The 15,351-nt window shown below is 39.7% G+C and overlaps 3 protein-coding genes across 4 annotated transcripts in view; 1 reads left to right on the top strand and 2 right to left on the bottom strand.

Annotated features, from left to right (window-relative positions):
• Positions 1-796: 796 nt before the first annotated feature.
• Positions 797-2,576, bottom strand: rbp4 (retinol binding protein 4, plasma). Of its 2 annotated transcripts, none has more exons than XM_036572173.1 (6): positions 2,421-2,576; positions 2,114-2,232; positions 1,892-2,028; positions 1,694-1,800; positions 1,168-1,380; positions 797-1,029 (listed from the first exon to the last, which is right to left on the bottom strand). In XM_036572173.1, the coding sequence occupies exons 2-6, from the start codon at positions 2,213-2,215 to the stop codon at positions 1,016-1,018; spliced, it is 573 nt and encodes a 190-aa protein (XP_036428066.1). In that variant the 5' UTR covers positions 2,216-2,232; positions 2,421-2,576; the 3' UTR covers positions 797-1,015. The 2 variants fall into 2 exon arrangements, with proteins under 2 accessions (XP_036428066.1, XP_036428067.1); XM_036572174.1 differs by lacking the exon at positions 2,421-2,576 and adding an exon at positions 2,358-2,382.
• A 2,465-nt stretch (positions 2,577-5,041) lies between these two features.
• pde6c (phosphodiesterase 6C, cGMP-specific, cone, alpha prime) overlaps positions 5,042-15,351 on the top strand; it is a 13,568-nt gene continuing 3,258 nt past the window's right edge. Inside the window, exons 1-20 of the mRNA XM_036572176.1 lie at positions 5,042-5,578; positions 6,867-7,019; positions 7,365-7,454; positions 7,553-7,693; positions 7,807-7,881; positions 7,981-8,045; positions 8,293-8,359; positions 8,505-8,552; positions 8,906-9,301; positions 9,394-9,459; positions 9,757-9,903; positions 10,046-10,153; positions 10,778-10,887; positions 10,977-11,064; positions 11,150-11,250; positions 11,339-11,446; positions 13,207-13,270; positions 13,366-13,440; positions 13,899-13,982; positions 14,136-14,289. Coding sequence (XP_036428069.1) covers positions 5,111-5,578; positions 6,867-7,019; positions 7,365-7,454; positions 7,553-7,693; positions 7,807-7,881; positions 7,981-8,045; positions 8,293-8,359; positions 8,505-8,552; positions 8,906-9,301; positions 9,394-9,459; positions 9,757-9,903; positions 10,046-10,153; positions 10,778-10,887; positions 10,977-11,064; positions 11,150-11,250; positions 11,339-11,446; positions 13,207-13,270; positions 13,366-13,440; positions 13,899-13,982; positions 14,136-14,289 — 2,608 coding nt within the window. The 5' untranslated portion in view covers positions 5,042-5,110. The remainder of the gene's footprint in view (positions 5,579-6,866; positions 7,020-7,364; positions 7,455-7,552; positions 7,694-7,806; positions 7,882-7,980; positions 8,046-8,292; positions 8,360-8,504; positions 8,553-8,905; positions 9,302-9,393; positions 9,460-9,756; positions 9,904-10,045; positions 10,154-10,777; positions 10,888-10,976; positions 11,065-11,149; positions 11,251-11,338; positions 11,447-13,206; positions 13,271-13,365; positions 13,441-13,898; positions 13,983-14,135; positions 14,290-15,351) is intronic.
• Positions 11,205-15,351, bottom strand: part of fra10ac1 (FRA10A associated CGG repeat 1) — a 21,956-nt gene continuing 17,809 nt past the window's right edge. Inside the window, exon 15 of the mRNA XM_036572172.1 lies at positions 11,205-11,424. The gene's annotated coding sequence lies outside the window, so the exon portion shown is untranslated. The remainder of the gene's footprint in view (positions 11,425-15,351) is intronic.

The following is a 15,351-nucleotide window of genomic DNA, read 5'->3' as shown; positions in this document are numbered from 1 at the left end:
CCCGATGGTGCCTCTGAAATGTTAGTTGACCTGGATAGACTCACTTTCAGCAACCTGTCCTGACTTTACTTGAATTAGATTGCATGTGTAAATCCTCGCATTACACCCATTTAAAGCAGGGGGATTAGTGTGGCTACAGAAGTCGAGCTAAAAGCAGGCTAGGCTGTCTGTGTGAGAACTTTTAGGCAGGGGACCTCCACTAACTACCAAGTAAGCGATTAAAGAGGAAAGGAGGGGCAATTACTGAAAAGTTTTGCTTTTTCTTGCTCCACTGTCTTCAAACACTGTCAAATGCTTGAAAATACCTAGTTTGTTTACATACAAATGAGCATTTTTTTGTTGTTGGTTTGTAAAAACGTTTAAAATAGTGCCAAAGCCCACACGTTTTTCCTCCTTGATGTGATTTATCAAGGGGTTATAAAAGAAAACTCATTAAAACTGGCTTTATATTAAAAATGCATTTTTTCCCGTTCATAATTTAAAAGTAATAGTGAAAATCTAAATTTTTAAAAGAAGGCAAGGAGTCCTCTAATGTTTCTCTACTTTGTGCAGATTTATGCTTTGTTTTATCTCATATTCATCAGCATACCATTTTCGGACTAGCACAACTTCTATATATCAATAGCAAAAGACTATGCAAATTGTCAAGCTAGTCTGATTTTTCTGGACCATCTCACTGGAGGTGCCGCTGCCCCTTTACTCACTCCTGAGGTCAGTTACAATTACACATTGGAGGCCATTTGTGCCTGTGACATGGAGCTTCCATGTCATTGATTGCATTAGCAACGAGTCCCAATTCTGTTTATGCAGAATACTTTATTTTAAAAAGTAGTCCAGGCTATACGATACAACCATGGTATGTCATTCATTTTCACACTGTTTTTCAGCCACATACAAAGCATTTACTTTTACAGTTACAGTTGAAAGTTACCTTGAGATTGAGATTTTTATTTACATTGCTACTAGAGCTAGAAAATAAGAGTTTACATTCTTGCTGGTGTTGAACAGTGACATTTCAGGCGCAAAAACCTATGAAGACAAAGAAAAGCATGTAGTTATTCATTATGTTGATGTCATTACATTTGTGTCATCTCATCAATGGTTTTTGTCTATCATATTAAGGCTAACATGAAGGTAAAGGCTGAAAGAGAGAGAAAAAATCTGTACCGTTGTGTGAAACCCTCCTGTATTTGCCCAGAAAGCACATTTCCTGTTTCTTCTGGGTCACAATTTTCTGGTCCTCTGGCCTCAGGCCAGTAGGGTGACGGGAGAAAACAAAGGAGTAGCCGTCCAGACAGGTGCCATCAGTGTCCAGCGCTCTGCAAGCATAGTGGATTGCATAGTTGTCGTAGTCTGTATCTATGATCCAGTGGTCATCATCTAGCAGGAAGGTCACAAACAAGATAAGAATGGTCATTGAACTGTGGGTAGAATGCAGAGTTGTGTGTTTCAGAATAGGAAATAGAGAGTTTGGCTTAAATTATGCAGTTTTGCTGTGAAATATAGGCCCCAGGCAATTTAATAAGAACTGATGAACATTATTTTCAAAGCAGTTAATCTATGATGGTCTTTCCTTATTGCAGAAGTCTTAAAAGTAGTAAGGTATTGCAAAAAAGTCAAGATTCATATACAATGAGCATCCGTTTGACCCAGTAATGGTGGTAAATAGTTCAACAGTTCTAGTTTAGCTTACATCCAGTCTGGAGATATGCAGCTGCACCCCAGTATTTCAGCTTGAACTTGGCAGGGTCTGAGGTGTCTTCTAATGAGCCGAACATGTGAGCACATGTCTCCCAGTTGCTAAAGTGTGAAAAAATCAGGAAAGTGTACTCAGCTTGCTTGGAAAGGTGCAATAGACAAAAATCTGACTCTAGAAAACTCTTGAACTTACTTGAGAATGATGACTCTGCCAACAGCAGTGGCTGTCATTTGGCCATCATCCTCTACTTTGTAGTTGGCGACAACGTTATCCAGCAGGAAAAGTCCCACTGGGTCTTTCTTAGCTACGGCGTACCATGTTCCTTGGAACTGTAAGATAAAAGGTAACAGTCAGACAAAATGCTCACGTTTAACTTTCAAAAAAACATATATCAGATTTATGAACATTACTTACCCTGTATTTGTCAAAGCCCTCTTTGACTGGAATTTGACTGACCACACACTCTTGCGCCCAGCCTGTTGCCAGGACACAAAAAACCACAAAGAACCTCAGCATGCTGCTGTCCACAGTACCTGCAAAAACAGGACCAACAATAAAGACCAACAATAAAAACCAACGCACCAATTCAGCATGACCTCCAAAGACCTCCCTGTCTACATTCGCTATTATTTGTTCTTCAAGTGGAAAACGACTTAACCACTAGCTTGGTAGATGTTTTCCAGATGTTTCCTAAAAATCACAAAAGCCTCATAGCCTGTACCTTTTTTCGGACCGTACTAGATGAGTATCAGTGCAGCACTGTGGCTTGTTTGCTATGTACAGAGCTTAAATAGGGCCTCTACCCACCTGCAAGCAATTTCACAATCCCACCCCCTAAACTGTCTTCCCTCAAGCTTTCTTTCATTGGATTGTTTTGTTCTTTTTTTTTTCTTTTTCTTTTTTTCATAACTCCAACGAACCTCTGAGAACCCAACCCCCTGTACCTCCTCAAAGTGCTGTTGCGTAACCAGGTTACGAAAGAACTATTAAGTTAAGAAAAACATCTGGAACATATACACAGCATATGGCTTGAGTAATTCTATGGACACTTCTACTACTATGCATGTGTTCTAGGTGTTTTTACCTTATTTGTTGTTGTTGACTTTCTCCATATTGTGACTCCAAAATAGAAAGGTGAAAAATGGCGAAACAATAGGCCTCTAGTTGCAATTTCTTGTTTCAGTCGTGCTCATTAACACACACACACACACACACACATACCCCTATAGACAAAGTTGGGCCGGATTCAACCGAAGTAAATTTCTTCATATCTGAGCATGTTTTTGCAGCAGTGCTGTTTTTCAGTTATATCTGGTTCTAGGTCAGCACTGGTGTGATCGACGTGCTGCTGGGGTCTAGTATCCTTGTCTGCCATATGTTAGCTCTGAGTAAAGTTCATTGGTTTCTCCTCTGCCAACGACCTGAATAAAGGGCCCCATCTCAGCTTGACAAATATCACACGTGCTTCTTATGCAACCTGGCTGAGTGAGGAAAAAACACTGGAGAAGATGCATGACCTGCATTCCCCCTATATCTAGACACCTTCACCACATCATTTCATTGTATGGAATATGATCAAGTACAGCATATGTCCTGCCTTCTTTTTGGATTTTTATTTGCAACAGCAAATCCTTTATATAATATACCCATGTAATATATACACACGTGTACAAACATTTTACTTTCTGTGTTTTACTCCTCCCACAAGGTTAGCAAGATCTTGTCTGCTGCATATACGGACATGCCTTGGAACGAGAAATGGACTTTGACAAAGTTTGATGTCACATGGAGAATGTTTTTCTTGCTGGCTAAAAGCTGAAAAAACCTCTGCTTGCCCCACTCCCTCTCCCCTCCATCCTGCTCAATTTTGCCCTCATCCAAAGGGGGTGTGACCTTAGATTTACTGCCTGTCTTTTAGTGGTGATGGAATGCGGTGGGTACTATGGAAAGAAGTGCTGTGCATGTTCTGGCAAAGGTAGTTTGAGGCTCCGCAGGCCTTTTGACTGAAATATCCAGTCACGTTTACCTGCTGCTGACTGCTACTGCAGCTTTCTTATTGCTGGAGCTTATTGTAATAAAAATGACTATTATCTCTGCTCAAACTCAGTTCTCATGCTCTTGTTTTGTCTCTGGAACTGGTTCAAACGTATTCGAATGTGAGCATCATTTTGCAGATACTGTCATTCATGTGTTTTTTCACCTTATTTACATCTTATTTTAACACCATGACAGTGTGTTGTTTTTGAAAGTGTAATCATTTAGAAAAAGGACCCCAGTTCTCAATTCGTCATAGAGCATTGTCTTTTTGTCTTTGTTTTACATATACATGTGTGCTTTACATCGTGTGGAGATGCCTTTTGACTCCACCCAGTAAACTTTGACGTGTAACCAATCCACTGTGCCAAAACCCTCTTCAAGGGAGGACATCCTAGTAATCACTTTTACTTAATCCTGGATTTGTTGTGCCAGGTATAAAAGTTGCAAAGCTTTCTGCTGTCCAACTACGGTCCAGTCGCTTCTTCCCATCAAGACTGAAGAAAAGTCATTGACCCCTTTTTTATATCCAGCAGACTAATCCCATTGTTGGAAATAGCTCACTGGAGTCCACCCACTAGCAGACAGTGTAAAAAAAGACATATAGCAAACTTCTGAGCATTTCCTTTCTCATTCCAGGGCTTAAAGCCAGAACAGGGCAGTGAATTTCTTGGCAAGTCTTTTGAGGACAGCAGTGATCCAAAGCAGCTATTGAATCTTAAGCATTGATACTAATATCAATATGCAGCAGTTACAACCATTTGAATACTCATAGACTAGAATACGCCCGTTCTGTACATCCATTCTCCAAGCTGGAGGTTGTTCTCCTAATGCTTGTCTGACAGTTCGTATATAGTTGTGCACTATTCTTAGGGTACTTAGTGCTAACCCCATTTCTCCAACTTTCCCCAGCTCCTCAGCTTTTTTTTTTCCCCAACAGATCATCAACAGCTGAGGATGGAGCAAACCTCTTGAACCAAAAATTTTGTGTTACTACACTTTAGTTAATGCATTAATGCTTGGGGCAATTTCTAAGCAGCATAAAACAAGAGACTTCGCCTCTGATTGGATTGTCCAACATAAAATGATCAGCATAGGGGATTTGCAGGTTAAGAAAGCTTGTGGGGGGGTTTAATGTCATGACGTCACTTTAATTAGCAGCCACTTTGATCCCTTCAGCCCTGTAAGCCACTGTATAGTCTGCCAGCTTGCCAGAGAAGATCAGGAGGCTTTTCTTTTCTGGTTGTTGCAGCACCGCAGTGGAGGATGCAGCTGGGTGACGGAGAGGGCCACTGAGCTTTTGGTGCTTTCTTTCGGTCTTTCTGTGGGAAACAGCCCTCGATACCCTAGGAAGAGTGTCCACACCTGTTATACAAAATGGCAGACAAGGACAGTGTGGAAAAGTATTTGGAGAACAACCCCCAGTTTGCCAAAGAGTATTTTGACAAGAAGGTACGGGTGGAGGTCATCACAGCCGCTTTCGCCGAAAACCTTAACATCAAAGACCCGTCCTCGTACAAAGATGTGTCTCAGATCCAGGAGGCCACCATCATATTCGACCTGATCAAGGAGCTGCAGTCTGAGCAGGTCATGGAGAAGAGCATGCACAAGGTCCTGCAACGGATATGCTTGTTGGTGAACGCGGACCGCTGCAGCTACTTCACAGTCCGAGCCAGAAACGGAATCCCTGAGCTGGCCACATGTCTTTTCGATGTCACCCCAACCTCTAAATACGAGAGCAACCTGGTAAACTCGTCGGCCGAAATTGTCTTCCCCACCGATATGGGCATAGTTGGGCAAATGGCCACGGCCAAAAAAGGAGTTAACATTCCAGATGTGAAGCAGGTAAGTGGAACAATCAGATTGGTCCAGCTGTTCTTTTTGTTTAGTGTTAGCCATGTAGAACAGAAATGTTTATTCACCAAGTTAAACTCACAAAAAAATGACAGTATTTTTAAAAAATCCTATAAGTACAATGTTAGACTGACTTTTTGACAAGTATATAAAAACTACATACCTAAAAAATCAGCAGCACTCACTAATTTAGGCCTTCTTTGCAGAATTTTAGACCAAATTTTAAAGCCAAATTCATGCATGAAGTAGTTTGTATACCCCCATTACAGTTATAACCATAACATATGTACCAAATAGTTTGGTAAAAGTTACCTTCTCTTATTTTGTCTCTTATTTATTAGTGGAACTAAATTTGGAACTAAAACAGAAAGTAATCAGCTTTGTAGGGATGTGTTCATTATTCTGTAATGAACTGAAATTCATTACATTTTTAGGATGAACCGTTATTTGCTACAAATAGATGACACCCCTTTTTACCCCATTACATAACGAAAGTGAAACGAGCACTGTAAAACTGTTCTGACAGTTAAAAGGCAAGTCAATCTGATTAAGAACTGTTAGAGCTATAGCCAAGAGACATAAATAGGCACTAGACCAAGATAGATCAGATTAGAGCCCTAATTAGATGTTTTTTGGGGGGGTTGGGGGGCCCGGTGGGGTTATATTGTAATGAAATAATATTAAAAAATATAAAGAAAATAGTATGGACAACAAATTGTATCATATATATATATATATATATATATATATATATATATATATATATATATATATATATATATATGTATTGTATCATATATCACAACTATAGTAATCAAATTCGTGGTTCAGTCTTATGTGCTTCATTTCTGGATAACAATATATGAGCAAGCTGGGAACTCCAGGTTCTGATCTTTTCCAGTTCAGTCAGGAACAATTATCGACAACAGATTTTAATTAACATTTTTAATTCATTAACTTAGTTGTATTAATCTGCTAATTTAGTCTGTATATGCATATATGAAGGCATTTACCTTCGTATTAACCGAGTGCAGCTCTTTTTACAGTTTTCACAGTCCAGCATTCAAAATTTAGTTAAGAAGTAGCTCCTATTGGCCAAAAATACTGAACCTACATTTGTAATTGAAAAAGATCCAGCATCAGAGCACATACCACAGTGAACAGTATGGAAATGTATAAAGTACTTGTGTGTCATTAGTGTACGCTCATAAATTTTGATAATCATGCAGATATAAACAATTCATTCGAGTTTAATTGACATTTCTTCTGTTTTTCCAAGCATCCCAAGTTCAGTGACTTTGTGGATAAGCAAACAGGATACACTACCAAAAATATGCTGGCGGCCCCCATTTTGAGTGGAAAGGATCCGCTTGGAGTCGTCATGGCACTGAACAAAGTTGGAGGCACGGAATTCACCAAAGCAGACGAGGATGTAAGTATAGATAGGGTGGATATTTTATCCGTATAAGAACAATAAAGAACATACTAGAAAACTGGCGTAAGACCTTACAGGTCAAACCGAGAACAATACGCAGAGTAATCTTTGGCAACAATCTCTACAATGACATCAGCTGATTCAATCCAATTCATTGAAGCGCTAAACCAGAAAAGTTGCTTGCTCAGGCCGGGCATCAGAACCAATCTTAGTACAAGTAACTTCCTTTTTTCAAGTTATTACATGTGCACCATTAACTTTCCTGGCCCTTATGGCAATAAAAGTACTTTGTTTATGTTTAGCAGTGATATATAAATAACATGAATACTGTTTTCTTCCAAGCTCTTCAACAAGTATCTTGACTTTGCCTCAGTCGTTGCTCTTCAGCATTACACCAAGTATATGTGGAATGTGGAATCCAGAAGAAGTCAGGTAACTCTTCAGTAGACATTAACAATCTGTCATTGAAAACTTTTGAAGTCCAAATGAACATGGCAACCAAGCACCTCTTCCTCCTTCTGATACCGCAGGTTCTTCTCTGGTCCGCTAGCAAAGTGTTTGAAGAACTGACGGACATTGAGCGACAGTTCCACAAAGCTCTGTACACTGTGAGGACCTACCTCCAATGCGAGAGGTACTCTGTGGGGCTACTGGACATGACCAAAGAGAAGGTTCGTGGTTCATACAGAACAAGCACCACCAACTAAGCGGTGATTAATGATGCAATATCCCATCACAGACTGACTCCTCCCAACTCATCTTCTGTGTCATGCTGTTGATTCAGGAATTCTATGACGAGTGGCCGATTAAACTGGGTGATGTGGAACCATACAAGGGTCCCAAGACACCTGACGGCAGGGTAAGTGTCTCCCCGCTGACATCTAATCCTGTTTACTCCTCAAGTCATGAACTCAGAATTATTCTGTGTAACTAACATGTCCTTATATGCTCTTCTCAGGAAATCAACTTCTACAAAATCATTGATTATCTCTTAGAGGCTAAAGAAGAGATCAAAGTCATACCGTACGTATCACTCGACCACTGTATAGGGCACATCAGGCTTAATCACAATCAGTCATAGGATGTGGTACTGAAAAAAGTTTGCACTCAATTTTCTTTATTCGTATATATATATAATAAGAATTGTGTCGATGCGGTGTTACTTTTATTCAAGTGGAACTGATGTACACATTCGTATGTACATGAATCTATTCAAAGCAACACTTTTTTCACAGCCTTCCATAAAGCTTGCATTTCTTCCTGTTGGCAGGGGACCTCCTGCAGACCACTGGGCCCTTGTTAGCGGCCTCCCAACCTACGTGGCTGAAAATGGCTTTGTGAGTCCAAAATCATACACTCGTATCAATAGTCATGGCTATTATGGCTAATTAACAATGTGATGACCTGGCGCTGTTTAGCATATAGTGCGAACATCTCTGTGTTCAGCAAAGAAAACAAATGATATTTGTTTTCCATTCGCAGATTTGTAACATGATGAACGTTGCCGCTGATGATTACTTCACGTTCCAGGTGGGGTTACCAAGACACAAGCAATAGGCTTTTTAGGAAGTCTCGTTCTTGCCCTGCTACCTGTCCATTAGATGTCATCGATAAACATGCCATTGCGTAATCCCATTTCATAACACGTGTAAAATAATTGGTGGTATGGTAAGTATTAGGAGTGTAGCAGGTATTTCTAGTGTGAGGCCATGTTTAAACTGCATCCTCTAACATGCTGTTTGATTTTTCATTGTCTCAAGATTTTAACATAATCACTTCCACTCAAGAAGGCTAGTTAGATGTGTTAGAGCAAGGAAAAGGGCCAGAGTTGGGAATCACCATTTGAAACCATCATTACAACGTGTTTTTTTACCCCATCTTAGAAAGAAGCTGTTGACGAGACAGGCTTCGTCATCAAGAACGTTTTGTCCCTCCCCATTGTCAATAAAAAAGAGGAAGTCGTTGGCGTCGCCACATTCTTCAACCGGAAAGATGCCAAGCCGTTTGATGAGCAGGATGAGCAGATCACTGAGGTGAGACTACCTTCTCCGCAGCTGCTGCTTTGTTCATACGATTCATCTGACTCTCTACGCTTTTGCACAATTGACCTGTGGCTCTTCAAAACCATCTTGCAGGCCCTCACACAGTTCCTGGGATGGTCAGTGCTCAACTGTGACACATACGACAAACTGAACAGAACCGAATGGAAGAAGGAGATTGCACAGGAGATGGTGATGTACCAAACTAGAGCCACCCTGGGGGAGGTCCAGGAGATTCTGGTGAGGCCATTGCTTGTTGAAGACCTCCATTCTGAGGTCAAGTCAATGTTACTGCTGCCATGCTACATGCATGCTTAATCTTTGCTTTGCAGAACACGAGGGAGAAGTTTGACATGGAACCGGAGGATTGCGATCAGAAAGAGATGTACAAACTCTTGGTAAGCCATCTTTTTCTTCATTTATTATATACATAATCAAATCATTAACTATGTAAACTTGTAAACGTAAGCATAAGCTCACATAGGCTCATAGAAATGCTGTACTCAATAATTATGTCTAAAAATACCTGGTGGCAGTTTGAGGTTCGTGGGGATCACTGCTCTGGTGAATTTGTCCATCTAACCACAGTTTTTAATTTCTTAATTTTTTTTTATTTCCTCATCAGCAAGTGTTTGCAGTCATACTATGATAATTTGTTTATCACCTTACTTCTATGATGCAATGCCAATCTACAGAGAGCAAACATACCTGAAGCCAAGGATGTGGACCTGCTGGAATTCCACTTCAGCGACTTTCCTTTATCTGAGTTCGACCTTATCAAGTGTGGTATCCGCTGCTTCTTTGAACTTGGTGTGGTGGAAAAGTTCAAAGTGCCAGCAGAGGTTAGACATGTTTGGTGTTAATGTAGTCTTGTTTTCATGTGATATACTGTGCTTGTACCAACACAGCAACACAGTGAAATGATATCCTTCCTTAGAGTTTATCATGTCTATTTATATGCTTATCCAATAACTTTCACTTTAGATTCTGACCAGATGGATGTACACAGTCAGGAAGGGTTACAGAGACATTACGTACCATAACTGGAGGCATGGCTTCAATGTGGGCCAGACTATGTTCTGTTTACTGCAGGTGAGTTAAAGTAGCCCTGTTTCAATGCTAACCTCCATACACAGCAGCTTCAGTGTGGAATCTGATGTGTTCCAGGATCTACACCCATCTGTGCATCTCTAAAAACACCAGCTCTGGATTCCTCCCTCTGTTTAGTACTGAAACACATCTTTCCTTTTAGTTACCAGAGCTGACTTAGACAAAACTGCCTATATTTTGGCAAAGCTGAAACAGCCTATTGCTCTGATGGGTGTCACGTAAATGTAAATTTGGTCATCCAGCTGAAATTTGGACAATTATCTGGTTATCAGAGGAAATGTGTGCCGGTTTGGCAGTAAGTCAGAAAATCAAAGAGACCTTCAGATTGAACAGTTACTTGTACGCTTTCATGTGTTTGAAGAGATCAAGGTCCGACCTTGATCACTTCAAACACGTGGCTTTCCACTGGGTTCAAGTTCGTAAGAGCTCAAAATGTGTACAGTTCTCTCCGGCGAGATTTGCAAACGGCCCAAACAACCACTGGACATTGTACCTGTCATGTATGCAGGCTTTATTGATTTGTTCCCTCAACCATACAAAGTACTTTTTCCATCAAACTGACTGTCATAATCCCATGGAATATTATGTTTCTCCCTCCAAAAACAGACCGGAAGGCTGAGAAAATACTACTCAGACCTTGACGCCTTTGCAATGGTAGCGGCTGCTTTTTGTCATGATATTGACCACAGGGGTACCAACAATCTCTACCAGACAAAGTACGAAATTAGCAATTCTTTTACTTATTCTTATACTACATTTTATACATTATTTAACATCACCTGGATTTGTTCATAATCCACTGTAGGAGTGCTTCACCTTTGGCCAAGCTTCATGGGTCCTCCATCTTGGAGAGACATCATCTTGAGTATAGCAAGACTCTCATGGCAGAAGAGGTATTGCAAATATTTCATACTTGTTAAGCTTTTTTCTCATTATTTTATTCTTAATCGTTCTAATTCATTATTTTATTCCACGCAGAACTTGAACATTTTCCAGAATCTACAAAAACGGCAGTTTGAAACTGTACAGCACTTACATGACGTTTGCATCATCGCCACTGATCTGGCCTTGTACTTCAAGTGAGTGCTGTTCCTCTGATTTATGTCAGTTCATTATGGAAAGAGCTGGTCGATCTGAATCCTCTGATGATGTTTCATTACCTCACAGGAAAAGAACAATGTTCCAGAAGATTGTTGATGCCACAGAACCAATGGCAGATGAAAAAGAAGCCATCGCCTATGTGTCCAACAACCCTACCAGGAAGGAAATTATCATGTAGTTACCCTTTGTTTTTCTATTAAAGCCATCACACCTAAATTAGCATCCCGCACCATGTAGAGATATACGGCATTCATGTCTACAGTCATTATGGCCCTTATTCACCAAAGTTGCATATGATCAGATCTTAATGAGTTTAGATCTAAATTTCACCCACAGTTTAGTTATTCATCAGTTTCATCTTTGGTGCAACTGTGCAATCAAGCTCATGTCTGGTAAAAGTAGCTTGTAAATTATAAAGTATAAACCTGAGAAATGCTTTGATTCCAGTTAAATCATTATCAATTTCACTAACAATATCAATACAGTAGAATACAATGACTGCACAGATGACAGTCCTTGTTGTAAAACAGCAGGTAATTTTTGTCAACATGTGAACTGGAATTTCTACTGTCAACTTTATTAATTAATTACTTCTTCGGTTGAGAAGAAAGTAGAAATAGACGAACGCTTGAGGGTCAGATAAGCAGGACAATAAGCAAACCACCCTATCACTTTAAATAGAAATGAGGCTCTTTCTTTTTATTAGTGCACTTTCAGAACCTTTGCCTGTATTAGAAGGTGTTTCACGTTGACTGATTAATCAACTGTGCTCCTGGTTTTGATGTTGTAGGAGAGATTCGTGAAGCAGATGCTTCATTCTACAAACCTGGGGCCGTTTTACAGAAACTTCCTATCTTTTCGTCTTAAGATCTAATCTGTCCAGATAAGATTTTTCACAAATTCGCATTACAGAAGCAAATATTATCTTAATTTAAGAATCTTATCTTATATTAGAGCATCTTTTCTTATCTCAATTAGGAAATCTTAACTTTCTCAATTGAAGTCGACAATCAACTGTCTTGTCTGTTACCTAGCAACCGACCATCCGCGCACAGCTGAAACGTAAACACGTAATCAAGTTAGCTAGTTAGCCAGACAGCTAACGTTAGCCACCGTTACTGAAGTAAAAAAGATCAAATAAAACTATAGCGCGAAAAACTGAACATTAATAATAATGTGTCAGCGCTTCGTGCTGTTTTTCCAGAGCGTTGCCTCTCCACACTTTGTTTCATTTCCCAAGCGCTTTAGCCGAGCGCGCTAACGTTATTCCTCTTAATGAACAGAGACACGTTCAGCTCTGTCTCCTCATTATTCACCACCATCACTGTAATATCGTATCTAACGAGTTTATATCAAACATTAACACCCGAAAGTACTGAGGCTACGTTTACACAGCAGGTAAAAGTGGCCCAAATCCGATCTTTTTCTCTGTATGTGACACAGATACAACAGTTCAAAGAATCCGAGGACTCGAACCAAAGAAGTTGGACCAATAACGTGCGAACTAGAGGTCACATTTAAAAGATAATGTGAACAGCCAAACAAAAAAAAAATCAAAGTACCGTTTTCAGTGTAGATACATGTAGCTAACGTCATTATGCTAGTTATAGTGAACTGCCTATCACTGCATAAAACAATAGAAACGGACGGTTAAAACAGAAGTTAAGACGCTCTGGGGTTGTCTTAAAGTTAACAAAGTATTTAGAATATTTTGGCAACTTAGGATGTTTTTGTAATACTGTTTTCTTATCTGGAAATAAGATTATGGACTTAAGAACTGTTGTTCTGTAATAGCTTCTGCCCTAACTTCAGTCTTAACTGAAGTTGCCATGACAACAAAGCAGCTAAGATATGATCTCAGACTTAATAATTTTCTGTAATATGGCCCCTGATGAATAAATGCTGATGTACACTCTGTTTTTGGTTGAATTTAGGGCAATGATGATGACTGGCTGTGACTTGTCTGCTATCACAAAGCCATGGGAGGTCCAAAGCAAGGTTTGTACTTCTCTAGTTCCTGACAGTAGCTATGCAGAAATGTGCTTCTTGAACGCACAAGCCTGTCAAACAGCCTCTCTCATTCTCTCCTTAAGGTGGCTCTGATGGTAGCTGCTGAATTCTGGGAGCAGGGAGACCTGGAGAGGAATGTGCTTCAGCAAGAGCCCATTGTTAGTGCCTGGAACTCAATGATTCTACTAATTTTTCTTTTAGCCTTTTTTTTTTTAAAGTACAGTACTGTGCAAAAGTCTTCAGCAGCCAAGAAAATTGTTTTAAACTATTCATCTTGGCAATAAGTATACTTTTTTATTGACATTCTTGTTTAAAAGAACACCGACGAACTCAAGTTTGGTTCTTGACATCGGTGCAGACATTATGTGTATTTGTTCAATTCCATCAGCAGCACATCTGATTTAATTCAATGAAGGATTGATTATCCAAGCGAGATACAAATACTGGCCTCAGTTCACAATGTGCTGTTAATTTGTATTTATTCTAATGTGAGAGTTTTTCGAATAAATAACATTGGCTGGCTTTTTTCTCAGATGCTTGCAGACTCTGCACAGTACAGTACACTTTCAAAGTATTTCCTATAGGCCAAATGCAAATGTGATAAATCTCTCCTCAGCCCATGATGGACAGAAACAAGTCAGATGAGCTGCCCAAGATGCAATGTGGTTTCATTGATTTCGTCTGCTCGTTCGTCTACAAGGTAAATCCAGCCTATTCTCTTTGGCTGTTTAGTCAAAACACCCACCAGTTGGCACACAAACTCTTGGGTCAAACGTCTGTACGACAAGCTGCCTGACTCTAGGACATGGGTTAAGCCTGTGTTTTCAATAAAAGAGGGATTTCTCTCACACAGGAGTTTTCGAGGTTCCATAAGGAGATCACCCCGATGTTTGATGGCCTGAACAACAACAGAGCCCACTGGAAAGAGCTGGCTGACGTTTATCAAGCCAAACTTGATGCCATTGCTAATGAGAAGAAGAAGCTCGAGGAAGCAGAGACTAAAAAAGGTCTGTTTAAAATAATTGTTTTACACCCATTTCTTTTCATAAGCATGCTTTAACACAGGGGTGGTCTTTGCACTAGGCAAAAATAGGCAGCCGTCTAGGGCCCCCATGAGCCAAGGGCCCCATGAAAATATGATTTGGATATACTGTACATGCTGATCAATAACATTCCCAAATACATGTACAATTTTTGAAAAGCAGATGTTATTCACGACTCTGTTATTAGTAGTATTTTTAATGTAGCCTCGACCCTGGTCATGGTTACTGAAAGAAGTAATCTCATTACTCATTATTTCCGTATTATTCTGTACCAAAGTATCTCTCTAAAGTGGCAGATAATGTTGCTTGTTTCTAGCATTATTTCTTAAAACAACGAAATTATCTGCCATAATAGTGACATAATATAATTTACAACCCCATTTCCAAATAGGTTGGGACACTGTGCAAAATGTAAACAAAAACTAAATGCAATATTTTTTCCCTATATTTCATTGAAAATAATATAAAGTTAACACATAAAATGTTGAAACTGAGAAATGTTATTGTTTTTCATAAAATATATGCCCATTTTGAATTTGATGCCAATAATACATTCCAAAATACATAATACATTACAAAGTTGTGACGGGAGCAACAAAAGGCTGGTAAAGTTGTGTAATGCTAAAAAAAACACCTGGTGGTTCATTGGCAACAGGTCAGTAACATGATTGGGTATAAAAAGAGCATCTCAGAGAGGCTTTCAGAAGCAAATATGAGGAGGGTTCACCACTCTGTGAAAGACTGCACGACCAAATAGTGCAATAATTCAAGAATAATGTTTCTCAACGTAAAATAGCAAAGAACTTTTTGCTTTTCATCATCTACGGTACATACATACATACATACATCATCTAAACCGCTTATCCTTCTGGGTTGCGGTGGGGTGCTGGAGCCTATCCCAGCTGTCATTGGGCGTAAGGCAGGAGACACCCTGGATACCGTACATAATATCATTAAAAGATTCAGAGAATCTGGAGAAATCTCTGTATGCAAGGGACAAGGCCAAAAGCCAGTATTTGCTGGCTG

This window comes from Colossoma macropomum, unplaced genomic scaffold, assembly GCF_904425465.1.
Source record: "Colossoma macropomum unplaced genomic scaffold, Colossoma_macropomum, whole genome shotgun sequence".
NCBI lineage: Eukaryota > Metazoa > Chordata > Actinopteri > Characiformes > Serrasalmidae > Colossoma > Colossoma macropomum.
This window is presented reverse-complemented; position numbering and strand designations above follow the sequence as displayed.

Excerpts from the sequence above, each read along its gene's own strand:
- rbp4 (XM_036572173.1), bottom strand. The coding sequence starts at position 2,215 with ATGCTGAGGTTCTTTGTGGTTTTTTGTGTCCTGGCAACAGGCTGGGCG. Across the intron at positions 2,029-2,113 it reads AGGGCTTTGACAAATACAGG|TTCCAAGGAACATGGTACGC; the intron begins GTAAGTAATGTT and ends TTTATCTTACAG. Across the intron at positions 1,801-1,891 it reads GGCAGAGTCATCATTCTCAA|CAACTGGGAGACATGTGCTC; the intron begins GTAAGTTCAAGA and ends TTCACACTTTAG.